This window comes from Heptranchias perlo, chromosome 21 (genome assembly GCF_035084215.1).
Source record: "Heptranchias perlo isolate sHepPer1 chromosome 21, sHepPer1.hap1, whole genome shotgun sequence".
Taxonomy (NCBI): domain Eukaryota; kingdom Metazoa; phylum Chordata; class Chondrichthyes; order Hexanchiformes; family Hexanchidae; genus Heptranchias; species Heptranchias perlo.
In genome coordinates this window covers 43,076,651-43,102,581 of record NC_090345.1, presented here as the reverse complement: position 1 = coordinate 43,102,581, position 25,931 = coordinate 43,076,651, and the positions used below count along the sequence as shown (strand labels likewise).

At 44.9% G+C, this 25,931-nt stretch overlaps 1 protein-coding gene across 3 annotated transcripts in view; it reads right to left on the bottom strand.

The window, feature by feature from the left end:
* Positions 1 to 25,931, bottom strand: part of LOC137340191 (protein bicaudal C homolog 1-like) — a 255,822-nt gene that overhangs the window by 18,383 nt on the left and 211,508 nt on the right. For 2 of the 3 annotated variants that reach the window (XM_068002585.1, XM_068002587.1), the window contains 9 exons: positions 25,597 to 25,848; positions 22,786 to 22,917; positions 19,329 to 19,518; positions 16,564 to 16,763; positions 13,848 to 13,986; positions 12,434 to 12,590; positions 9,026 to 9,206; positions 5,820 to 5,859; positions 4,439 to 4,593 (listed from right to left, as the gene is read on the bottom strand). In XM_068002585.1, coding sequence (XP_067858686.1) covers positions 4,439 to 4,593; positions 5,820 to 5,859; positions 9,026 to 9,206; positions 12,434 to 12,590; positions 13,848 to 13,986; positions 16,564 to 16,763; positions 19,329 to 19,518; positions 22,786 to 22,917; positions 25,597 to 25,848 — 1,446 coding nt within the window. The remainder of the gene's footprint in view (positions 1 to 4,438; positions 4,594 to 5,819; positions 5,860 to 9,025; positions 9,207 to 12,433; positions 12,591 to 13,847; positions 13,987 to 16,563; positions 16,764 to 19,328; positions 19,519 to 22,785; positions 22,918 to 25,596; positions 25,849 to 25,931) is intronic. The other variant, XM_068002586.1, reaches the window with a different exon arrangement.

Below are 25,931 nucleotides of genomic sequence, written 5' to 3'. Positions count from 1 at the left end.
AGGGAGGCCAAAACTAGGGGTCATAAATATAAGATAGTCACTAATAAATCCAATAGGGAATTCAGGAGAAACTTCTTTACCCAGAGCACGGTTAGAATGTGGAACTCACTACCACAAGGAGTAGTTGAAGCGAACGGCAAAGATGTATTTAAGCTAGAGAAGCACATGAGGGAGAAAGGAATAGAAGGATATGCTGATAGGGTTAGATGAAGTAGGGAGGGAGGAGGCTCGTGTGGAGCATAAACATCGGCATAGACCTGTTGGGCTGAATGGCCTGTTTCTGTGCTGTAAAGTCTATATAATTCTATGTATTTAGCTGCTTGCAGCCTGTGTTCAACAATCCAGGCTCCAGGTGCAGAGGCCTCTCACTGTCAGGCTGCAATTACTGTAAAGCCAGTCCAGGCTGGTTACAGTCTGCTGCAGTCTCATTCAAGCTGAATTAAAGCTTCCAACAGTGAGATTTGCTCATTACCTAGAATTGACATGGGGATGCAGCCAATCACACCCACACTTGCAATACGGGAGGCACCAATCAACATGGCTTGGTAGTGGCAGGGTTGGAAGGTCAAAGGGTCATCTGAGATCGTCTGAGCAACAAGTTGCAATGTTTGGTATAAAGCTGCTGTGGGGAGGGGGTTTGAAGAGTAGAAGACTAGCAGAGAATGAAATAGGTGGAGAGGGAAGGGGTGGAGAACAACAGTGAAAGGGACAAAAACGGAGAGGCTGAGTGTGATAATTCTGGAGATGAGCTGGGGGAAGAGGCTAAACAAAGAGTGAAACAAGATGTACCAGGATACTGAGAAAGGCAAAAAGATAGGCAAGGAGTGGGAGACAAGAAAGATGGAGAGGCGGGGAGAAAGAAGGAGCAGCAGAAAGGGGAAGGGAAGGGGGAAAGGGGGCGAGAAGAAAGGGGAAAGAGGGCGAGAAGAAAGGGGGAAAGGGGGCGAGAAGAAAGGGGAAAGAGGGCGAGAAGAAAGGGGGAAAGGGGGCGAGAAGAAAGGGGGAAAGGGGGCGAGAAGAAAGGGGAAAGAGGGCGAGAAGAAAGGGGGAAAGGGGGCGAGAAGAAAGGGGAAAGGGGGCGAGAAGAAAGGGGGAAGGGGGCGAGAAGAAAGGGGGAAGGGGGCGAGAAGAAAGGGGGAAAGAGGGCGAGAAGAAAGGGGGAAGGGGGCGAGAAGAAAGGGGGAAGGGGCGAGAAGAAAGGGGGAAGGGGCGAGAAGAAAGGGGGAAGGGGGCGAGAAGAAAGGGGAAAGGGGGCGAGAAGAAAGGGGAAAGGGGGCGAGAAGAAAGGGGAAAGGGGGCGAGAAGAAAGGGGAAAGGGGGAAGGGGGCGAGAAGAAAGGGGGAAGGGGGCGAGAAGAAAGGGGGAAGGGGGCGAGAAGAAAGGGGGAAGGGGGCGAGAAGAAAGGGGGAAGGGGGCGAGAAGAAAGGGGGAAAGGGGGCGAGAAGAAAGGGGGAAGGGGGCGAGAAGAAAGGGGGAAGGGGCGAGAAGAAAGGGGGAAAGAGGGCGAGAAGAAAGGGGGAAGGGGGCGAGAAGAAAGGGGGAAGGGGGCGAGAAGAAAGGGGGAAAGAGGGCGAGAAGAAAGGGGGAAGGGGGCGAGAAGAAAGGGGGAAGGGGCGAGAAGAAAGGGGGAAGGGGCGAGAAGAAAGGGGGAAGGGGGCGAGAAGAAAGGGGGAAGGGGGCAAGAAGAAAGGGGGAAGGGGGCGAGAAGAAAGGGGGAAGGGGGCGAGAAGAAAGGGGGAAGGGGGCGAGAAGAAAGGGGAAAGAGGGCGAGAAGAAAGGGGGAAAGAGGGCGAGAAGAAAGGGGAAAGAGGGCGAGAAGAAAGGGGGAAAGGGGGCAAGAAGAAAGGGGGAAGGGGCGAGAAGAAAGGGGGAAGGGGCGAGAAGAAAGAGGGAAAGGGGGCGAGAAGAAAGGGGAAAGGGGGCGAGAAGAAAGGGGGGAAGGGGGCGAGAAGAAAGGGGGAAGGGGGCGAGAAGAAAGGGGGAAGGGGGCGAGAAGAAAGGGGGAAGGGGGCGAGAAGAAAGGGGGAAGGGGGCAAGAAGAAAGGGGGAAGGGGGCGAGAAGAAAGGGGGAAAGAGGGCGAGAAGAAAGGGGGAAAGAGGGCGAGAAGAAAGGGGGAAAGGGGGCGAGAAAAAGGGGGAAGGGGCGAGAAGAAAGGGGAAAGAGGGCGAGAAGAAAGGGGGAAAGGGGGCGAGAAAAAGGGGGAAGGGGCGAGAAGAAAGGGGAAAGAGGGCGAGAAGAAAGGGGGAAGGGGGCGAGAAGAAAGGGGGAAAGGGGGCGAGAAGAAAGGGGGCGAGAAGAAAGGGGGCGAGAAGAAAGGGGAAAGAGGGCGAGAAGGGGGAAAGAGGGCGAGAAGGGGGAAAGAGGGCGAGAAGGGGGAAAGAGGGCGAGAAGGGGGAAAGAGGGCGAGAAGGGGGAAAGAGGGCGAGAAGGGGGAAAGAGGGCGAGAAGGGGGAAAGAGGGCGAGAAGGGGGAAAGAGGGCGAGAAGGGGGAAAGAGGGCGAGAAGGGGGAAAGAGGGCGAGAAGGGGGAAAGAGGGCGAGAAGAAAGGGGAAAGAGGGCGAGAAGGGGGAAAGAGGGCGAGAAGGGGGAAAGAGGGCGAGAAGGGGGAAAGAGGGCGAGAAGGGGGAAAGAGGGCGAGAAGGGGGAAAGAGGGCGAGAAGAAAGGGGAAAGAGGGCGAGAAGGGGGAAAGAGGGCGAGAAGGGGGAAAGAGGGCGAGAAGGGGGAAAGAGGGCGAGAAGGGGGAAAGAGGGCGAGAAGGGGGAAAGAGGGCGAGAAGGGGGAAAGAGGGCGAGAAGGGGGAAAGAGGGCGAGAAGGGGGAAAGAGGGCGAGAAGGGGGAAAGAGGGCGAGAAGAAAGGGGAAAGAGGGCGAGAAGAAAGGGGAAAGAGGGCGAGAAGGGGGAAAGAGGGCGAGAAGGGGGAAAGAGGGCGAGAAGAAAGGGGAAAGAGGGCGAGAAGGGGGAAAGAGGGCGAGAAGGGGGAAAGAGGGCGAGAAGGGGGAAAGAGGGCGAGAAGGGGGAAAGAGGGCGAGAAGGGGGAAAGAGGGCGAGAAGGGGGAAAGAGGGCGAGAAGAAAGGGGAAAGAGGGCGAGAAGGGGGAAAGAGGGCGAGAAGAAAGGGGAAAGAGGGCGAGAAGAAAGGGGAAAGAGGGCGAGAAGAAAGGGGAAAGAGGGCGAGAAGAAAGGGGAAAGAGGGCGAGAAGAAAGGGGAAAGAGGGCGAGAAAGGGGAAAGAGGGCGAGAAGGGGGAAAGAGGGCGAGAAGGGGGAAAGACTGCAGAAGAAAGGTGAGCAAGATGTGGAGAGAGGGAGATGATGAGGGAGGAGGGACAAATGGGTGGGCAGAAGAAGCATGAAAAAATGTGGAGAAAGAGAAATAGGAATGGAGTTACAGACTTTGGGGAGGCACGAAAAAGGGGGAAACTGACGGAACAAGAGAGATGGAAAAAGCGATTGTTTTGTGTGTGTACATGAACAGGCACAAGAGAAAGAAGCTATTACCAATGGTTACAATGGCAGGGTCAGAGGTTATAGGGCAGGGTGAGAGGTTAAACCTGGCTGAGGGTGAGTGTCCCATAGCAAATTCTACTTTAACCACTAACTGTAGTGGTATAATAACCCATAAACTGTTTAAGGCTCTTGTGCAGAACTTAACCCTTCAAATTGCCTGTGCCAAGAACAGGATTAATATTTAAGGATGATGAGGAGATGTTAAGTAAATTTTAACTTCTCCCACTGTTCACTTAAGCCAATAGATATTTTTATACCTTTACATAAAATAAAAACCACTCTTTAGTGTTTTTCTCAGGCACTGCCTCATCGATATAATCAAGAGTTCAGCTTCGAGATGAGAAATAATTATGGAATCAGCTTTTCACTGAACCGTGTTAGTGTACAGTGTTTCAGGAGGTGAACGTGTTGGATTTGCTGGAAGACAATCACAGCTCCAGACCAGAAACTTAAAAAGAAATCTGCTAAAAGCTATACACAGAGAGTAATTGATAACATGTGGCTGGGTCTCTGCCTAAAACAGAGTATTCATCATTCTTTCCTGGATTTTGCCATTGTTTACTCAGCAAGAAGCTGGGTTTAAAAGCTGTGGGATTCAGCACTTCTCATTCGAGTATCCAGTCAGACCTCACAGCCAAGTAAAATATGACATCTGATACAGATAAATCACTGCTTTCAAAATAAAGACATCATTATTTTTGGACCGTTGTCAAATATTTTATTGCCTGGCATCTTGGTTAAATCGGAGTAAAAAGGAATTATATCTCATTGGTATTGAACATATAATATGACAAAAGCAATTTCAGCCACATTTGCTGGCTGCATATTTATCTTTCAAGCTAAAATAACAGTCAGTGGCTGCGTAAAGGGACTACATTTGGAGTATCAACCGTAAAAAACCAAAATGCAGAGCAGTGTAAATTTTTCACTACCTCATATGTAGTTGACATAGTTGGTTTGTAGGTCACATGATTGGCACGTCTTAGCTCCTTGATTGTTTCTGCAGGCATCGATTTGGAGAACCCAAGGCCACTCCATGTATTTGTTGGGGTCCTCACTTCGGTTACCACTGGCTTCTTCAGCATAGCTTCGTCAAGAAGAAAGTTAAGGCAGCGTCACTAGGAAGATGTTTCAATTCATCCTAATGCATTATTTCTTGGCTACCTAACATTGGCGATTAGAGTACAAAGCATCTACTTTAAGAACCAAAGCCAAGTGGCCTCTCTTAGCCTCGAGTTCCACAGGGTAGGCACATTGTCGCTGGGGCAAAATCCTAGAACTAACAGCATTGTGGGACTACTTTTACCACAAGGACTGCAGTGGCTCAAGAAGACGGCCCACCACCATCTTCTCAAGGACAACTAGGGATGGGCAATAAATGCCGGCCTTGCCAGCAACGCCCACATCCCAAGAATGAATTTTTTTTTTAAATGACGACATGCTATAAAATCTCCAAGGGGTAACTTTTGTTTTTGACGGCTCATTTTAAAACGGAATTGCTCAAGAACATTAAACAAAAAATGACCCCCCCACCAAATCATGAGCTCGTGACTCATTAACCAGATGCAAATGAGGGGGATCATATTTCTGAACGTGTCAATTTTATTCCTTCTCCTCCATTTGCACTGGTGTCAACATCCCAGGACTGTTGACAATGCCCGATTGTTGGGGAGGCCATGCCAAAAATGTCACTGTAGCTCTTGGCCCAAAATCAAATCACGTTCCAGCTATCTTTTGTTTTCTCCCTCACCTCCTTTTAGCAGGATTGAGCCGTAATTTCTCAAGCATTCTGCCATGTAGTGCAAGCTAAAGCAACATCAACTGCTCCTTCTGCATCTCTCACGATTTATATCCCTTTCTATCACGACACACGGGTTTGTTTTCCTACCTTTTGAATGGTGCAGCGCTAAAAGCATTTACGTAACTACTTTGCAGGATTCGTTGCTTTCAATACCCTTGGCATATGACTCATGAACTCAGGAATGTGCTTTGGCCATTTACTGTCAAACTAGACTGAGTGTTGGTCATCGCTACAGACCAGTGCAAAGAAACTAGTGATCTTAGATGCCAATTAGAATTCAGTACACTCCGCAGCCAGCAGAGAAACAAGAGCTTTAAATGTGCTGTCGTAACAGAACCTTTTAAACACATACTTTACAAAGACAATCCAGCACGGATGGTCAGTATGTTTGAGGCAGACTCATTAGCCTCGACAAAAACTCATAGCAACCACCAGGCAGTAGTTTGGAAGAATCGCTTTCTTGAGCTGTTGACAAATAGCAAAAGGTCAGAGGTCACTGTCACACCACATACCTTTGGTTGCCAACAGCTTCTTCTGTTCATAGTCAAAAGCCTGAAAGTGAAAAGGAGATACAATGGCTTAACAGCACTTACTGAAATGTCACTCCAACATGACAATTTCTTCAGGGACAAACATTTTGACCGTGTTCCGTGGTTTTACCCAAGATGGAAACTGGGCAGAGCTAAATAAGGTGACAGTTTTGAGATGGAGACTTTACAGGTACTGGAATACTCATTCAAAACTGACTAATTAAGGTTACACAATACAAAGTGAAAGTCCTTCGTAGCATTTCCAGCCAATGCAAACTTGATAACTAGCCTGACTACGTCTACTCCCCCTGGAAGGAATTAGCTTTAAATGGAGTCACTCTCAGATATATACATGGTTGGCTGTTCCCACAGTTTCTCTAGATTGATATGCTGTATGGATCAATTTTATGCTGTTAATACTATGATTCTAGCACAGGTAAATTTTCAAACAAACATCGATTCATTCAAACAGATATACAGGGCGTAATTTAAATCTAATTTACCCTGCGGGAAACTGATGGGAATGGATTGGTAGTCTGTTTTACAACCTGCCCTGATTTTAATTTCCATTGAAGCCAATGTAGAGTAAAATCAGGGCGGGGTGTAAAATGGGTGACCGATCCATTCCTGTCGGGCAGGTTAGCTTAAAATTACCCCCACATACATTTTAAAAACTCAATCTTCAAAATTAAATACTATTTTGAATGTGGGTGGGCTACAAAATGACACCCAAGTGATGTTACCCACCTGCAGACTGACCCCAGTCAACGTGATTGTGTTTTGAAAACAGGTATAAAAAGAAAGATTTGCATTTATATAGCGCATTTCATAACCTCAGGACGTCCCAAGGCACTTTACAGCCAATTAAGTACTTTTGTAGTCACTGTTTTAATGTAAGAAATGCAGGCATGCCCATTTACGCACGGCAAGGTCCCACAAACAGCAATATGATGATGACTAGATCATCTGTTTTAGTGATGTTGGTTGAGGACTAATTATTGGCCAGGACACTGGGGAGAACTCCCCTGCTCTTCTTTGAATAGTGCCATGGGATCTTTTCCATCCACCTGAGAGGGCAGACAGGACCTCGGTTTAAAGTCTCATTCAAAAGACGGTACCTCCGGCAGTGCAGCACTCCCTCAGTACTGCACTGGGGTGTCAGCCTGGATTATGTGCTCAAGTCTCTGGAGCTCCATGGTAACAGTACATGAAACAGCCCAAAATCACCGCAGGAAAAAAGGCTAAACTTAAATACTCCATACAAAAAAATTGAACATAAAAAGAACTATTTGGTTGGCCAGAAAATTCAACCACTCCTGACTGATCATTTTGGCGGCCGAGGGAGGGAAGGCAATAAAAAAATGTACAACCAGAGGATTAATGTCAGTAGCTTCAGGCACAATTCAAGGTGTTTACGATCCCAATACTATCAGTAATTCTCTCAAATTTTTCCCTTCAGAAATGTCATCCCTTCGCCCCAGACTGTGGAGACTCATACTCAGGTACCTTAGAGGTGCTCCCCCAAGTGGCCATTCAACATGTTGAAGCTTACACAGCAAGTAGCCGCAATCTATTCAACCAACAACAACTTGCATTTATACAGTGCCTTTAAAGTAGTAAAAACGTCCAAGGCACTTCTCAGGAGCGTTATCAGTCAAAATTTGACACAGAGGCACCTAAAGAAATATTAAGACAGGTTGGTCAAAGAGGTAAGTTTTAAAGAGGAGGAGAGAGCGGTAGAGAGGGTGAGAGGTTTAAGGAGGGAATTCCAGAGTTTAGTGCCGAGGCAGCTGAAGGCACGGCCACCAATGGTGGAGTGATGAAAATCAGGGATGCGCAAGAGGCCAGAATTGGACTTGACTGAACCACATGGGCATCGTAGTCCAGCCTAACCTAGCCCTCACCCAATGTCCATATGTGGCCTTTTTCCAGTAGACAGTAACCTGAAAATCAGACCTGCTGGCTGATTGCATTCCTGCTTCCAAGCCCAAGGTTACTGACGTCAATTGTAAGATCCCAACTGTGGCCTGGACCGAGATCAACTAACTGAACATAGACTAGGGAATGAACTTGGACCCTTCCTAGTTTGTATGGCCGAGTGCCACATTGGGCATTGCGATTACTCATTGAGCCATTGGGAGCTTGCCATCATTTTTAAAGTTTATTAGTCATACCTGGCTACTAGATTCAAAACACACTAACTGGGGAACAATGACAGATAATCTAGTTGACTCCCAAAGCAGCTCTCTCAAATCGCTAGTAAATCAGTTTTGTTTACAAAGACCCGCACTGGCCACATTGGCCGTAATCAAGTATGTGCATATATTTTTGATTGCTCAAAGAACCCCTTCAACCAGGCAAACAATTCTGGTTAAGCATTAAGATGCTTACTAAGATTCTTAACTCATTTTATTAAAGTGAGCAGTTGTATAAAGGGGATGTGTTCTCTTTGCAGAGTTCTGTGGGCAATACCTGTTCCTGGAACAGACAGAACAGAATGAGAGACTTCAGTTATGTGGAGAGGCTGGAGAAGCTGGGATTGTTCTCCTGAGAGCAGAGAAGGTTAAGAGGAGATTTAATAGAGGTGTTCAAAGTTATGAAGGGTTTTGATAGAGTAAATAAGGAGAAACTGTTTCCACTGGCAGGAGGGTCGGTAACCTGAGGATAATGGGCAAAAGAAGCAGAGGAGAGATGAGGAGAATTTAAAAAAAAATTATGATCTGGAATGCACTGCCTGAAAGGGTGGTGGGAGCAGATTCAAAAGTAACTTTCAAAAGGGAATTGGATAAATACTTGAAAAGGAAAAAATTGCAGGGCTATGGGGAAAGGGCAAGGGAGTGGGACTAATTGGATGGCTCATTCAAAGAGCTGGCACAGGCACAATGGACTGAATGGCCTTCTTCAATGTTGTAAGATTCTACGAACAGCTTGTGTTGTAAGGCAGTGATGATCGCTGCTCTGTGGAAATCCATGATTACTGAAAGTGGTGTACGGCCCAGTGATCTGCTGCATCACTCCTAATGCATCTACTCATGTTTTGCAAGAGTTAACGCACTGAAATCTATCCGTACAGAGAAACCATCAGTTCAGTAGGTCTACAATACACAAGTCACTGCAAACAATCAAACGTGAAGTGCTGGGTAATCGCACTACGAGGAGACTCTAGTGCTCTGCACGAAGATGCATACCATCATCGCCACTACCTGGATATTTGCATACGCTGACTGTGGAGCAAGTCGCAGTCGCTCCGAGTTCTGTTGGGCTGCAGCAGCTCTTTCTGCCGCTCGCTCGCTCCCAGGAGCCCGCTTATCGGTCGTGGTGCCCTCGTTGGCACTGGAGTCAGAGTCTGAAAGCAGTCTGTCAGAGGTGCTGCAAGGTAAAATCATCCATCAGATTTGGTTTCTTAGAAGAAGTTAATTTTCTGCATTTACAATCACCTCACTTCAGCAAGAAAGATGTGCATCACATTGAGTTTGCAGCACAGAAACAGGCTATTTGGCCAAACTGGTCCATGCCGGTGTTTATGCGCCACACGAGCCTCCTCCCACCCCTCTCATCTAACCCTATCAGAATATTCTTCTATTCCTTTCTCCCTCATGTGTTTATCTAGCTTCCCCTTATATGCATCTTTGCTTTTTCCCTCAACTACTCCTTGTGGTAGTGAGTTCCACGCTGTAACCACTCTCGGAGTAAAAAAGTTTTTCCTGAATTCCCTATTGGATTTATTAGTTTAGATTTTTTTTTCCAGGGAGCAATTAACATTCACATAAAAATATTGAAGATTTTTCTTCAGTTCAGTTACCCTGTAAGTAAAGGTGTTACAAAATCCAGGCCTGTGTTAGACTTCGCTCGGGTATAAAGGTGCTGTACACTCCCACAAGCGGTCCCTGTGACTTACGTTCAGGAGTGTGCCCATATTGTCCAATGTCTAATTAAAGGACACTGCAACCTGGGGGTTCAACAATAGGTTCTCCTCGTGAACTGAACTACATATCATATCTTTCGCACACATCCTCATGTGCATTTCTCCAATCTTTCAGTTGGCAGATTGAGGACGTTTCACTGAGATGAGGCCAGATACGAATCGTTAACCTGCTTTATTTTACAGCTAGCACTTGGAACGTTCAGAGTAACTGTCATAATCAAATCTCACCTTAATCCAACTGACTTCAGGACATGTAATATAAGTGCGCCACATTGACCCTTTTAGTAGAAACACTTATTATCTTGGACACTTTTTATCTGGACCCTAGTTAGCTATCTAAGCTGAGGCAGGCTTTCTTCTTAAAGATGACCTGTCTGGACCTCACCAACTGACTACCTCCCCCTGTGTTCCTCTTCGGACTCCCTCTTCCTCTTAGAAAGCAACTAGCAGCTGATCTCTAACCCTCTCCCCATTCATGGATTGACTGGGAGGGCTACCAATTACACTGGTACTATCACTTCACCCCTCCCCTCCCCAGGTGTGGGTCCTGAGAAACTATATCCTGCTATTCCAAAAAAAAATGGGGTGATCGACATAATGGGGGTAATTTTAACCTACCCGCCTGGCGACAATCTGACAGGATCAGGTCAACCGCCCGTTCCAAATTCCAACATTCCAAAACTGATGTATCTAGCTTTAAAATACATCTCACTGCCCATCTTCTGGCTGCTGTGCTAACTTTAATCCCTCAAGAGATGGTTTAACTTCAAGGTAACATGTTTACAGAAATACCATCAAGTTTCTCTCCATGGGGAAATAATCAAAAAATCCCACAGTTTGACAATAGGTGTCTGGGCTCGACATGAATTTATAGCCAAGGTCAGTCACATAGAGAAAGGAGTATTTGGCTGTTTCTGCTTTTCCCAGTACAGCCCAATAACATAGGGGAATTTATGGAAACATCTTCCCTGGTAAATCATATTCATTTTAAAAACGTACAGTAGTTTGCCATTTCTTTTCAATACTGAATGCATGCTTTTATATTCAGTAGCTAATAGATCAAAGGAACTACAGTAGGGTCAGATTAAGATCAGTCAAGTCAAGGCATTGGTGAAGGGTGTTGAACCCTGATCTTCTCGATGGGTGTGCAGTACGGGCAGCTGTGAAGAGTTCTCTGTTGCACTTGTGAATTCCTCACCCAAGGCTGTGATTATCCAAGCTCGACAAGATCCCACTTTTTTTTTTTGGGGGGGGGGGGGGGGGGGGAGAATTGAACAGTAGCACCATGAGTCAAGACCAGGAATTCCCTCTATTGCACAGTTCCAAATCTCATCCCTTGCTGCCATCAAGGAGAGGCCAGGTGCTTTCCCATAGAGGGTGAGGGGAAAGCAAAATCATACCAGTGTGTTCACTGGGCAGCTCTGTTGCACTCCCTAGTGAACACCCCAGAGTGACCCGCCTGGATGCTATAATTGGCCCATGTCCTGAGAAAAGCAGGAAAGGAAGAACATGCATCCGTACAGCACATTTCATGACCTTAGGACAACCCAAAGTACTTCACAACAAATCAATTACTTTTTCAATTGACTGTTGTTTTATAGGCAAATGCAGCAATCAACTGGCACATAGCAAAGTCCCACAAACAGCAATGATATGTACGATCAGTTGACCTGTTTTGATGGTGCCGATTGAGGGAGGAATGTTGGCCAGGACAGCGGGAGAACTCCCTGCCCTTTTTCTGAAAAGTGCCACTGGACCTTTTACGACCACCTGAGCAGGTAGACAGGGCCTTGGTTTAACGTCTCATCTTAAAAAGCAGCACCCCCTCAGTACTGGGAGTGTCAGTCTAGATTGTGTGCTCGGTTCCTGGAATGGGGTTGAACCCACAACCTTCCAACTAGGAGGCGAGAGTGTAATCAACTGAGCCAAACTGACACCCTGATAAATAAATAGAAGGGAATGTAACTTGGAAAGGAGGGAATTGTCATCATATTAAAAAATCTTATAAGGACAATAAGATTAACAGTAATTCTGTTTTGTTATAAAGTTAACTGGTTCCAACAAGCCTCGCTTATAGAACCAAAGAGTTGGCAGGATGCTCTGTAAGAGTTATCTGATTTGTCCAACTCCCCTGCTCTTTCCCCATAGCCCTGCAAAATTTTCCATTTCAGGTATTTATCCAATTCCCTTTTGAAAGTTACTGTTGAATCTGCTTCCACCGCCCTTTCAGGCAGTGCATTCCAGATCGTAACAATCGCTGCATAAAAAAAAAATCCTCATCTCCCCTCTGGTTCTTTTGCCCATTATCCTCAGGTTACTGACCCTCCTGCCGATGGAAACAGTTTCTCCTTATTTACTCTATCAAAACTCTTCATAGCTTTGAACACCTCTGTTAATTCTCCTTGTAACCTTCTCTGCTCTAAGGAGAACAATCCCAGCTTTTCTAGTCTCTTCACATAACTGAAGCCTCTTATCCCTGGTACCATTCTCCACTGCACCATCTCAAAGGCCTATTTATATTCGAGATTATATATATATATTTGAGTCATATATTTTAAATAATATATTCTTGTAGTCAGTCGATTGGTTTGCTCACCACAGAAGTAACCACATGACCAACAGAGTTCAACACATGCCAAATTGCACAGTGTTAGTGCAGCAAAGTACTTACTGCCGATGGGTATTCTTGGTGCCCTGCAGTAACTCCAATGTCTGTCGCTTGCTCATGGACGTGGAAGAACTATTGAGCATCTGCTTCAGTTCATTACTGTTGGCCGAGTGCGAAGGGCTTCTGGGCATGCCCACTTCCACAAAGGCATCATTGGAACCTGCAAAATCAGCAGCAGAAGCTTGAAGCCAAAGCTCAAAATGGCATCGCCTGCACCACAGCCATTGCAACGTTAGGAGAATGAGAATCAATTCTGATCAATGCTTGCGAATGTATAAAGTGGAAATTTCAGAGCTATCGATATTAGTTTAAATGAAGAAAACGTCAACGATTTTCTGCAGAGTTTAGTTATTCTCATCATTAATGGTCAATCCAACTACTCTTGCATGAAAGAGCGGAGATAAGGTCGAAGGATTTTGGTGGGGGATGGGTGTCAAAGTCCACGTTAGCTGACATGGCACAGCACAGCCACAACTTCATCCTCCAATGTCGTGCTGCCATTCGGGTCTGACTCAAAACTGCAACGTGATGGGGAATTTCAAAGCTAAATGAATAAATTATTTGCAGTCAGTTTTGGCCAAGTCCTGACATACAAAATTGGCTGACCTCAAAGTAACTGGGCGGAGGGGGTCATGACCTCCCCGATCACCCCACTCCCCACCCCTCCCCCACTCCAGGGCTTACATGCTCGAATTGTATGGTGCACACATGCTACAATGGCAGTGTTGGTGGGGGATGGTTTTGCTGCATCCCAAGGCTGTTGTTATGGTGTAAGTGCAGCATGAATCCAGTTAGGCCCAGCCTGACATCCCTGGAGGACAGAGTCCCACTCTAATTCTCTTTAGATTAGTCAGTCCTCAACATCCGATTCACACTACATGTGTTTGATGCCAATGTGAAGCCAAAATTCTTCATGCCGACTCAAAGTGAAAGTGAACTCCCAGCTTTGCTACCAACTGACACAGAAGGAGAAGGCAGAAATAAATGCCAACATTCATCTCTATTTTAAGCAAAACAAAAATGTTTTCTGCCCTGTAACGCATAGTTCGAGGCAGAGTAAATCTCCTACTGTGTCCCAATGAGTGAGCTCAGCCGTCAGTGACCTCTGACCTGCATCCCGACTGAACCAGTGTGACACTTCCCTTTTCTCACACCAGCGATCCTAAACCCTGCTGAGCGAGACTGCGGATTTAGTCCCGATTAACGGCAAATTAGGGCAGTTTTGTACTCTGCCCACAAGGAACTGGATGGAAAGCGCCCAAATTCATTTCATATACAAATTTTACGGCAAAAGAAACTCCGATCCCAGCGGCCCTGTGCCAGATTTGAACTCGGGTCCCAAAGGTGAAAGGGCAGGTTAACCCCACCGCACCACCACTGGTGTTTAATAAAATCAGTTTTTCTATTGGCGACTTACCTTCCGCTGGACTGGACTTGCTGGTTAGCTGCTCTTGGGGGCTGATTGCACTCTCTCGAGGTACCTCAGAGTGGTTACTGTTCAACACTTTATCTGCTAGGCAGGGAGTTGAAATTCTAGTATAAACAGCACTTGAAGGCTGTGAAAACAAAACGTATTAAATCGTCTTTCAGTTATGCACGTCAGATTGCAAAATACTGCACACATTGCAGTTTATGCGCCTGTTTCGTTTCACGGGCCATTCAGTGTGGACACACTCTAGTATTCCTAGACTTCAAAAATACTTCATTGGCCATAAAGCACTTTGGGACGTCCTGAGGTTGTGAAAGGCTCTATATAAATGCAAGTCTTTATTTCTTTATCTTTCTGAAAGGAAAATCCATTTTGACTGCAGTGCAAGGAAGCAAACCTTCTCACTGGTGCCACTGATAGTCTGCCGGCAACGTTTCCACAACCCAACAGTCGCTTGCCTTGTTATTCAGTTTGAAACCAACTTGACTGATCCAGGTAAAGGACGAGAGGGTTCAAGTGTTGCTGCTCTTCATGAGATCAGGAATCCAACATCAGGGATCTGGTTAAACCACTTTTATAGAATATGCTGTCCTGTTGCTAAATGATTGGTTTCCCTACACTGGAGACCTTGGATAATCTTTCATAATCTGTTCAGTTTTGTTCAGTAATTTTACGCTTACATTTCATTAGTCCCTGAAAACAGTCAGACAACAGATTACTCACTCTAATTAACAGCACCTCATCATCCAAGGCAGAAATAGAGAAATACTGTTTTAAGCAAATCCCCTAAGCACTACAAATTAAATAAAGAGTGTTTCATTCCGTAAACATTATTACACACACAGCTTCCCAATGGGACAGTGGGGGCTGTAGCAGTGAGCTACACAAACCAGCAAGAGTTCAAGGTTCAATCCTCAAGCCATGCTGATTTAGTTGAACTCAATCGGAGCAGTTGTGGGAACGTTACACTTGAACCTCCCCACCTCTCCCCGGGCTAGGAAAGGAAAGGGGGAATCAGCCAATTTCCCTGTTCTTGTCAGCTTGGCTCAATTGCTCAAAATCCTGCCTCTAAATCAGAAGGTTGCGGGTGAGGACTTGAGCACAAGGTCTCGGCTGACACACCAGTGCAGTACTGAGGGAGTGCCGCACTGTCAGAGGTGCCGTCCTTTGACTGAGTCGTTAAACAGAGGCCAGTCTGCCTATTCAGGTGGACGTTGAAGATCCCGTGGCATTATTTGAAGAGCAGGGAGTACTCCCTGATGTCAATGGCCAACATTCCTTTCTCCACCACCACCACCTAAAACAGATTAACTGGTGATTTACCTCACTGCCGTTTGTGGGAGCTTGCTGTTCAAAAATTAGCTGCCCTGTTATTAGTAGTGACTACACTTCACAAGTAACTCATTGGCTGCAAAGTAGTCTGGGACATGCTGAGGACATGACAGGTGTTCGATAAATGTAAGTTCTTTATTTTGTTTCTTCTCTCCAACACTGCACGTCTTTTTAAAAAAATCTCCCCATCTCTGTATCTGTGGTTCTGTTTCTCTCTCTCTCTCTCTCTGTCTATCTATCTATCTCTGTGTGTCAGTGGATCTGTGTTTAACACTGTGGCTAGAAAGTCCTTCTGTATCTCTCTTTGCCACTTTCTCTCCCTCTCTGTGCTTCTTCCTCAGCCATTGCTCTTCATGGGATCTTGCTGTAAGCAAAACCTACCACAGTGGTTGACATAACTAACTGCAGTTCAAAGTAATTCACTGTAATTTGAGGCGTTTGAGACACGTGTTATAAAATGGAAATATTTTTCCTTTTTCCTCCATACAACCGATTGCTCAGCCCTTCTGTGTGTAGATCAAATCTGAGAACAGGGTCATGTCTGGCTGTAATGTTGTCCCCACAAGGTTGAATAGCTGGATTCCCTGATGAAGAATAGTCTGTGGATGAGGTACCAGAGGGCCGTCGTCACCCCTTGAAACCAGGCCCAACATGAGTCGGGCCTTCAGAAAAATTTACAGATATTATGCAAGAGGTGCGAATATTGAAATCTGAAAAGCTCCTTTAGTATCCAGGGTTTAAAACAAAGATTAAAATTCTCTTTTCCTTCAGCAGAGCATCTAACAAACAGGCCGAGTGAGGTTAACAATCGCTCAGTAAAACGTCACTTCTGGCTAAAACATTACATATAGGGTTGCCAACCCTCCAGGATTGTCCTGGAATCTCCAGGAATAAAAGATTAATCTTCAGGACACTGCTGCGAGCAACACGGGAGAAAAATCATGGGGTATTTTCTTTTAAAGAAGTGTTTTTATTTTCTTTGAACACTTCTGTTTATTAGTTAAAAAAATCTTGGAGATGGGGGAGAAAAAGCTGTTTGACCAACAGTCCGGAATGATCCAATCAGGCAATGAAGAGTCTGTTGGTTTTCTGATTGGTGTGGGAAGGTGAGGATTGACGTGTTGGGCAGCCAATGATGGAAGTGTGGGGGCGGGGCAACTGGAGGCAGGTGGTCATGTGAAGAGACCTCCAGGAATATGTCCAACCATAGCTGGCGACCCTATTTACATAAACCTTTGGGCTTGAGATGATTAAAGGAAAATTTCCAAACGATAAAATCCCTAAGGAACTCATCATGCACCAGTTGCGTGCTCATTATTCTAACCGTCCAGCCTAAATGTCAACTCAAACGCTCCGTAACACTTCCTTGTACCTTGACATGGCCGTTGATGCAGGAAGTTGCCGTCTTATCGCTTTCAGGTGATAAGGCGCTGATCTGAATATCCATGGGTGCTAGGCCAGGGGGTGGCGATGGTGTGGTCTGTCCGTACCCATGCAGGCCCGACAGCAAGATACTGGTCAAGGTTGCTTGCGTTGCTGGTGGGATCATGAGTGGAGATACTGTGGAGAAACCTGGGGAAATCAATTTAAGAAAAACAAAAGCCCATCAACATTTTGCTTATTCCCTTTTGTTTTTTTTTTCCCAGAGAAGTCCTTTTTTCTGGTTGCAAGGTTACAATTCAACAAAGAAGTTTTCCAGGGGTAAAAATTCTACGTGCCTCTCGTTTGTGTGTGCCGGGACTGCATGTCGCGAAACTGTGCAGCCCCAGCCCGCAATTTTCCATCGGTTACCTTTTAAGGGATGGGAAGTCCTGTGCTGAGGAGTGCAGAATTCCGGGAATACGCACTCCCAGAATTTTTACCTCTGCAACTATGAAAGTGGTTCGGCCACAACTGGAGTATTGTGTCCAATTCTGGGCACCGCACTTTAGGAAGGATGTGAAGGCCTTAGGTGCAGAAAAGATTTACCAGAATGGTTCCAGGGATGAAGGACTTCAGTTACGTGGATAGACGGGAGAAGCTGGGGTTGTTCTCCTTAGAACAGAGGAGATTTGATAGAAATGTTTAAAATCATGAAGTAAATAAAGAGAAACTGTTCCCATTGGCGAAAGGGTCGAGAACCAGATTTAAGGTGATTGGCAAAAGAACAAATGGCGATGTGAGGAAAAACTTTCTTTGCAGCGAGTTGTTAGGATCTGGAATGCGCTGCCTGAAAGGGTGGTGGAAGCAGATTCAATCATGGCTTTCAAAAAGGAACTGGTTAAGTACTTGAAGAGAAAAAATTTGCAGGGCTACGGGAAAGAGAGGGGGAATGGGACTAACTGGATTGTTCTTACAAAGAGCCGGCACAGGGTCGATGGGCCGAATGGCCTCCTTCCGTGCTGTAATGATTCTATGATTCTATTCTATGATTAGAAAAGAAGCTGGAATCATTTTGCGATGAAAGGCTCTGACCGAGTCCTGTCTGCACCCTGTGCTCTCCTCCAGCACAGCTTCTCACCAAACCGGCCAAACATACAGATACCTGAGATTCAAACAAATCCAGAATTGGATTCTTACAAACTGGGACCGCTTATAACAGCACAGCTTTCTGCCTCAACCTTCACAGTTTGTATTTGACAGATAGTTTAAAAAAATAAAAGCCCCAAGCCTCTCTCGGGGACAGTTGACACCGATTTGCAGCCATGTGGACCTATTTAGGGTTTTCTACACATGGGATAGCCGTGGAATGGTAGTCCTTTTGACATTTGAGTGCGGGAGGAATGGATGTGTGCAGCTCACCGAGGGGAAACTGAACAGTCATCCCTTTCAAATTTTATTTTTCAGAAATCCCAGTGCAAACTTGTTGAACCTTTGCCTCATCTGTGGCAGTACTTTTATGCAGTTGATTTTTTTCTTTCCACTGCTTGGAAAAGCAGCACCACAATATTTCCCGCCAACCCCGAACACTGCCCCCAAGCCCCGAACACGGAGAAAAAAAAGAGCAAAGAGAGCGGAAAGAGAAAGAGAGATATTGATTGATTTTCGCAGCACTTCCGGCAATGTTATGGCAGTGGAGCGGGAGCAACTCCAAGGATATTCCCGCCCTAAATGTTTCTTCCCTGATTTGATGTTTCAATTTTCCTGCTGCTCCAAATGACTTCCTCACTCAAATACCTTCTTTCAAGCTAAAAAGTCCAAGTTTCTCCTGTCTCTTGATATTTGAGATCAGTTTCCTGGCTCTTCTCAGCACCATCTATAGTGTCCGTGTCCCAGTGACCAAAACTGGGTGTGGTCTGGCTAGAGTACTGTACAGTTTAAGCACGAGTTCCCCACTGCTTTAAGATTCAGCAACAGCCTTTCATGCAGCACTTTATCAAAAACCTTTTGGAAATCAAGGTACACACAGAACTTCACAGCACAGGAGGAGGCCACTTGGTGGGGTCCCTACACTGGATGCCATTATCTCAAAGACCAAGGAAGTTGGTCAGCTATGGGTCCTCTGAATCTGTTGGGTGCTATTTATTAGGTTACCATCATACAGATCGCCCTCAAGTTTAGTTCTGAGAATTTATTCCTTATTTTATCCTGAATTGATGCAAGGATAAATACCATCCATCCCTGGCACTTCATTTCTTTATTTTTAGCTTGCCTAGGACTTACATCTTCATTGATGCCATAGTTCTTAGTCCTACTTGAATATGGAGGGTTTAATACTTGGACCTTCTGCAGTGAGTAACAATGAAGCATATTAACTATTTTATGTTCCTCCCCAGATTCAGCCGCATTAGCATATTTAATATTGTTTTCTCTGACAGTATGCTTACCTTCATATCTCCTTCAGCCCTAGAGGTAATGTCCAGGAGCTGACTCCTCATTTCCCTGCCATCATTGCTGTTAAAGTATTTATAAAAAGGATATTGTAACATAATATTGAGATAATGCCATCCTACCGAATGGCCTCCCCCAGAGCTCTGACGTTCTGTATATACCCTGATGTCCAAATTGCATTCAATTTCAGTCCCCCAACTTTTTCAAAAAGCTACAAGACAATTTCATAAACCTGTCAATCTCCCATTGATAGAGACAGTGGATCTTGTAGGGAAACAGATCGCATGTTGCATTAGTCCTGAAAATGGTACAAAAATACCTTCATACCTAATCCAGCAAGGCCAAGTCCAGCTGAAGCCAGGATATCGAGTCCATGACAGGAGAGTCCTATGGGACAGGTAACTGCCGATGGCGTATTTGTCGTCATAGCAACGCCACTGGTGTCCAAACCCAGTAGACACTTTCTTGCTTCGTACATATTTACAGCATTTCTCTCCACGCTTTTCACAATCACTGACTGACGAGAGAGAATGAGAGAGAGATCATTTTACATCTTATACCATTTTAAAATGGCATCCTGGATTTTTAATAGTCTCACAAATGTGCACAAAGAAATGTAAAGCAACATTTTTTTTTCTTAAGTATGTAATTTAGTCCTTGATGTCACAAATGATAGGTCACGAGTTTACACGTCTCAGCCAGACCCATGAAGAATGTGAGATGCATCTAGGGAGGAGGGAAGGCATTTGAAACACAATAGAAGCTGGATAAACTCAGACAATCGCTCCACACTTTCCAGTGAATGTCTAAAAATCACAGCCACCACATGCCCAGGGGATTGGAAGTTGGTGCACTTGGTAGACATGGGGATGATCTAAAGAGAGGGATGAGTTTTAAATCCTGAACCTAAGTAATGAAAGACTTTTATCCTTTTGCTTAAGGTCCATAAAACAAATCTTCTGCACTTTTCTGCAAGCGAAGTTTAGAAGCTCAATTGTGAAAAATGGACTCGATAGAACAATAAGTGAAAGATGTAACTGACCTACATTTTGATGTCGAGACAGAAATGTGTCAGTGATCCTAACAAAGCGCACAAGGTTTTGTCAGACTTGTCTTGCGACACTTGGCGAGTTAATTTCCTCATCAGAAACCCACTAAGAGATTATATTCCACTGAAACACCAGGCTTGCCCCGTGGGTATGTAGGACTATATTACTGTATGGGCGATACCAACCTCAAACTAAACACACTCACACATATAGAACGCAGACTGTTCTTGCACGAGAGTTTGAGAAGGCACGCATTGTGTCAGAGCTGTTTGAAGTTGCAGCCTTGTAGAATTTCCTGCTCTGCAAGCCATTTGGAAAGGTATGAAAGCAATGTAGCTGCTCTCCACGTCACAATATCACATGAACTACGCTGTAACAATACACAGGTAAATTAGCATGGGCTCTGGGCAGAGCGTGATAGGTGCCTGTCGTTGAAAGAAGCTCGTCTTATTGCACTAAGTGTACGCTATTGGGAAGCGGTAACATGGGGTCATCAGCATAAAATGGCCACCAAAAGACTGAAGATTGAGGTTAGAAGAGATTCTATGTGCAGAGCTGCTGGAGCATGGAATGCTTTACCAGAGTGAGTTGAGGCACAGATCATTGTATATTTTAGGGGGCAAGTGGATAACTATGCAAAGCTGAGGAAGATACAGAGGTATGGGGAGAGAAAGCAGGGCAGTGGGATTAGTTTTAGATTGCTCTGGCAAAGAGCTGGCATGGATATGATGGGCCAAATGGCCTCCTTCTGTGCTTTAAACATTTTTGGTGCCAAGATGATGATAAAGACAGCCATTTAGTTAGTATTACATCAAAGCTTTGTGTAGATACAGATCACTGGACATGGTTTGATGTGCAATTTAAGCAATAATACATTGGAAATGTTCATTCTCAGTGCAAAATCTGCTTCAAATCTCCATCTAATTCTGGGCTTCATTAATTACCAACAATGCAAAAACTTTCTTTTAAAATTTCAGAATTAAATTGTTCTTAATCAGCTAAAAATACAGCTATAAGCTAGAGTCCAGCAATGAAAACCTCTCAGCCAATTGCATTTCAAAAGACCTACAGTAATGCCGATTTTTTTTTACAGTGGTACTCTGGTTATAATGATCTCTCTCTGAAGGCTTTTGCCATTAAGGTAAAGGAAAAGTCTTGCACTTGTATTGAGCCTTTCACAACCTCAGGACGTCCCAAAGCGCTTTACAGCCAATTAAGTACTTTTGAAGCGTATTCAATTTTGTGATGTAGGGAAACATAACAAAAGAATCCATAATCAAATAAACTATTGTAAAGAATTTATGGCAAGTTCATCTGCTAGGCTGAATTCTGAAAACAGCAGTGTCCTGGATTGTGAGCAACATACAGGAGGTGTTTTTTCTATAACAAACTCCTTTTAAAAATAGTACACCACTGTTACACGGCAAGCAGTTAGCCCTATCTGTAGGGATGCAAACATCCTTTACAGATATTCATGCAAGTACCTTCCCTCCCCTCTGCTTTATTTGGTTCCATCTTTTGTGTCATATTGTCGTCTGGGGTGGAGTGAGCAGGGGGAGGGGAGGGGATGAGCTGAAGGAGGGAGGGGGACTGGAGGATCTGCTATGACAGCCCGAGTTTTATTTGCTTCAGTTTTCCTTCATGCACTCATTCTGCAAAGTGAAAACATCAGTAAAACTGGTGTATTTTTAAATATTTGACCCACAGTTATCCAGTGGCCCGATGCAGGTGATGAAGGTACCTTTAGTTTGACTCCACTTTGCTCTCCACCACCCAACATCCTTTTTCAAAAAAATCAGGACGTCATACGGTCTGGATGTTTCGAAAATCCCTCGATATCAGTGGGAACAGTGTGCTCTCACTGCAATTATTCCATTATTTGCATAGAATACAGGAACGTGCTTAGTAAATCCCAGAGAGGTATGTTGGGACACTGATAACACCAACACCAGGAGCAGTTGCAAACAGGACTATGTACAGCTGATCTCCACTGCATTAGCAACCTTTAAGAATTAGGCCTAAAGCCCAGTAATGAACAAGGACCCATAAATGCTCTAAACACTCTCCACTATCCCTCAATTTAATGCCAGGTGTCTCTTTTGACCACTTGTTCTTGCAGCTCAGGAAGGATATATTGGCCATGGAGGGGGCACAGCGCAGATTCACCAGAATGATACCGGGGCTTAAAGGGTTAAATCACAAGGACAGGTTGTGTAGACTAGGCTTGTATTCCCTTAAGTATACATGATTAAGAGGTGAGCTAATTGAGGTGTTTAAGATGATTAAAGGATTTGATAGGGTAGATAGAGAGAAACTATTTCCTCTGATGCGAGAGTCCAGAACAAGGGGGTATAACCTTAAAATTAGAGCTAGGCCATTCAGGGATGATGTCAGAAAGCACTTCTTCACACAAAGGGGTGGTGGAAATCTGGAACTCCCCTCTAAAGGCTGTTGAAGCTGGGGGTCAATTGAAAATGTTAAAACTGAGATTGATAGGTTATTGTTAGATAAGGGTATTAATGGATATGGAACCAAGGCAGGTGGATGGAGTTAAGATACAGATCAGCCATGATCTAACTGAATGGCGGAAGAGGCTCAAGGGGCTGAAAGGCCTACTCCTGTTCCTATGTTCTTTCCATTCATTCGAACCTTTGCTCAGTTATTTAAATATTAGACAAGATGAGTAAAACAAACATGAACTCGATAAAAAGAGAAAGTTCATCCGGATCCCATACCTTGCTGGGCTGTTTGGGCTTTGGCTTGATGCTAATGAAGACATCCAGCTGCTCCATTAGTTGAGTGATCCGCTGTGGTTCTACTTCAATGTCTTCCTTCATATCAAACATCAACACAAGAGGGAGACAACCCTGGAGTACAACATTAGCAAAAGGTTAAATGCACAGATATTGTACCAAGATCTCAACTCCATTACGCCAACCAATGCCAACATTATAAAAAAAGGACAAATCTAATCAGAGTTATATTTGTAGGTTTGGATACACTCTTACTGTTCAAGAACATTGCTGCGCATCCCTTGTTCTCAGTTTTCTGCAGCACTGGAATGCGCTGCCTGAAAGGGTGGTGGAAGCAGATTCAATAGTAACTTTCAAAAGTTTGCAGGGCTATGGGGAAAGAGCAGGGGAATGGGATTAATTGGATAGCTCTTTCAAAGAACCTGCACTGGCATGATGGGCTGAATGGTCTCCTGTGCTGTATGATTCTTTGATTTCCTACTTACTGGCCACTACTTCAGCAGCAAACGTTCATTCACAATTCTTCTAGAAGTGAACACGCAAGGGCCAGACTTGCAACTGGAAGACCAAGTTGCAGCTGTATTGTGGATTGCTAAGTGTGCACTGCATTCTGATATAGAGCAATTATAAGTCCTGACCAGTCTATATGGAGCAACTATATTCCTGACCAGTCTATATGGAGCAACTATATTCCTGACCAGTCTATATGGAGCAACTACAAGTCCTGACCAGTCTATATGGAGCAACTACAAGTCCTGACCAGTCTATATGGAGCAACTACAAGTCCTGACCAGTCTATATGGAGCAACTATATTCCTGACCAGTCTATATGGAGCAACTACAAGTCCTGACCAGTCTATATGGAGCAACTATATTCCTGACCAGTCTATATGGAGCAACTACAAGTCCTGACCAGTCTATATGGAGCAACTATATTCCTGACCAGGAATATAGTTGCTCCATATGGGAAAGAACCTCCAACACTGTTGTTATCGTTCATCTCCTGATAGGTCAACCAAGGAGCTGTGTAATGCCATCTGCGGAGATCCGAGGTTGAGCTATCCAAGCCTGCAGACTAATGAGGCCGGCATGGATACAGGGTGGGTGCAATTTAGAAGAGCTAAAAAACACCAGAATTTAATTTCTTTTTTAAAGCCAACAAGTGATATTTACTTAAAAGTGCCCACTCTATGCTCAACTTTGAAAAGGGTGCTGTAGTTTCCAGAATATAACTTATGGAGCACAATTTTATTTTTTAAAAAAAGCAGGAAACATGAAGAAGATAAAGAGAAGTAAGTCAAGTATATGTGCATCATTCTATATTCCTGTTAAGAGCTGGGACACAGCTGGTTGTCCTGGAGAATTGGTTCAATGTCACGCTGAGTCAGATATCCGGACAAATATGGCAGCTTAGACTTCATGGGGGGTCAGTCTCACCTTCACCGCCTGGGCAGTAATCTGGTGGAGCAGATCGCCTGCCCATTGTATAACTCACCCTGATATTTATCCCACTGATTTCAATGGAACGAAAATCGGGCAAGCTCTACAACAGGTGGACCTACAGATCTCATCAGAATACCGCCAAAAAAAGATTTGCATTTATATAGCGCCTTCCACGACCCCAGGACGTCCTAAAGCACTTTACAGCCAATGAAGTACTTTTGAAATGTGGTCAATATTGTAATGCAGGAAACGTGGCAGCCAATTTGGTTGAGGGATAAATATTGGCCTGGACATCGGTGGACACCAAGGAGGGAGGTGAAAATGACCCTCCCTCCCACCCCACCCCATGTCGTTGATCTTTATTGACAAATCAATTTGGATTGGGTTTGTCACAAGTCTTCAAAATGTTCACAAAGACTTCACAGAATCCTAAGCTTCATTCAACTTCAAAAGGACGATGCAAGGAAACGATTCACAGAAAACGATACACATTTTAAACAAATGATTTTTTATTTCCTTTTAGACTAAATGTGCCCATTCAGGGAGTTTCAAGAAAAGCCTCTTAATGCAGTTAAGGGCAAAAATGTATACTATCATCTTAAATAAGTACAGCAGAGAAAACTAAAATCCCACATGCATTTTAAGACAGAAATATTTTGTTGCTAAGATGTGACTCCAGTAAAGCAAAGGCATTCAAGATTCTGTCTTTATGGGCTTCACAGGTGGTACGACAGACCCTCTTGGGCCTATGTCCTTATTCATTTGTATCTCTCTCAAGCTGCTGATATACCTGACAGAAGTCGGTGACACTGGCAAAGCTGCATTTATTGCCCATTCCTAGATGCCATGGCAACTCAGTGGGCCACTTCAGAGGCCATTAAGAGTCAACCACCAAGTCACATGCAGGCCGGACTGGGTGGTGATGCCAGGTTCCCATCCCCTGAAGGACTTTAGCGTTTTTTTATGACAATCCAGCAGGTTTCATGGTAATTTTTCTGGTGCCAGCCCACAAATGACCAGATTTCCTGAATTCAATTTCACAACTTGCCATGGTGGGATTTCATGACCTCTGGGATGCTAGTCCTGTACCATGGCCACTACACTATCAGACTCAAATTTTCGAATATAAAAACATCGATGTTTATGAGACTCAGTCAAAAATAGTTTCCAGCTATCTTTTCAAACTTTACTGGAGCGATCATGCAGCCAAGTCAACAATGAATTGTTGCTGGTGTCAAATTAACAAGGCATTTCCTCGTCATGAAAAAAAAAGTTTCTAGTAAAATTTAAACATCAGCGATTCTACAAATGACCCATTCACAGAACATGTATCAGAACGTTAATGCATACCATGAGGTATTGTCTAGCTAGACAGACAGACTCGATGGTGCCCTGGAGGTAGACTGTGGACTTCTTCTGGGGATTGCTGGGGTCGGGAAAGTGGATCTGGGCTCCAGCCCGCTGCATGATGTGTTTAATGTTATTCCCGTTGCGACCCATCATGAAGAGATGGTGTTGAGGTGCAATGTCTAGTTGAGTGCTGACGGGGATGGCACTGCCCAGACTGCCAGCTAGATGTTCCAGGAGCATGGCAGTCCCTTCCTAGAAATAGAACAGACAGTTTACATATAGCGCTCTGACAAAGGGAAACTGGCCTTTTCTCTTCACCGATACTGATGGACCTG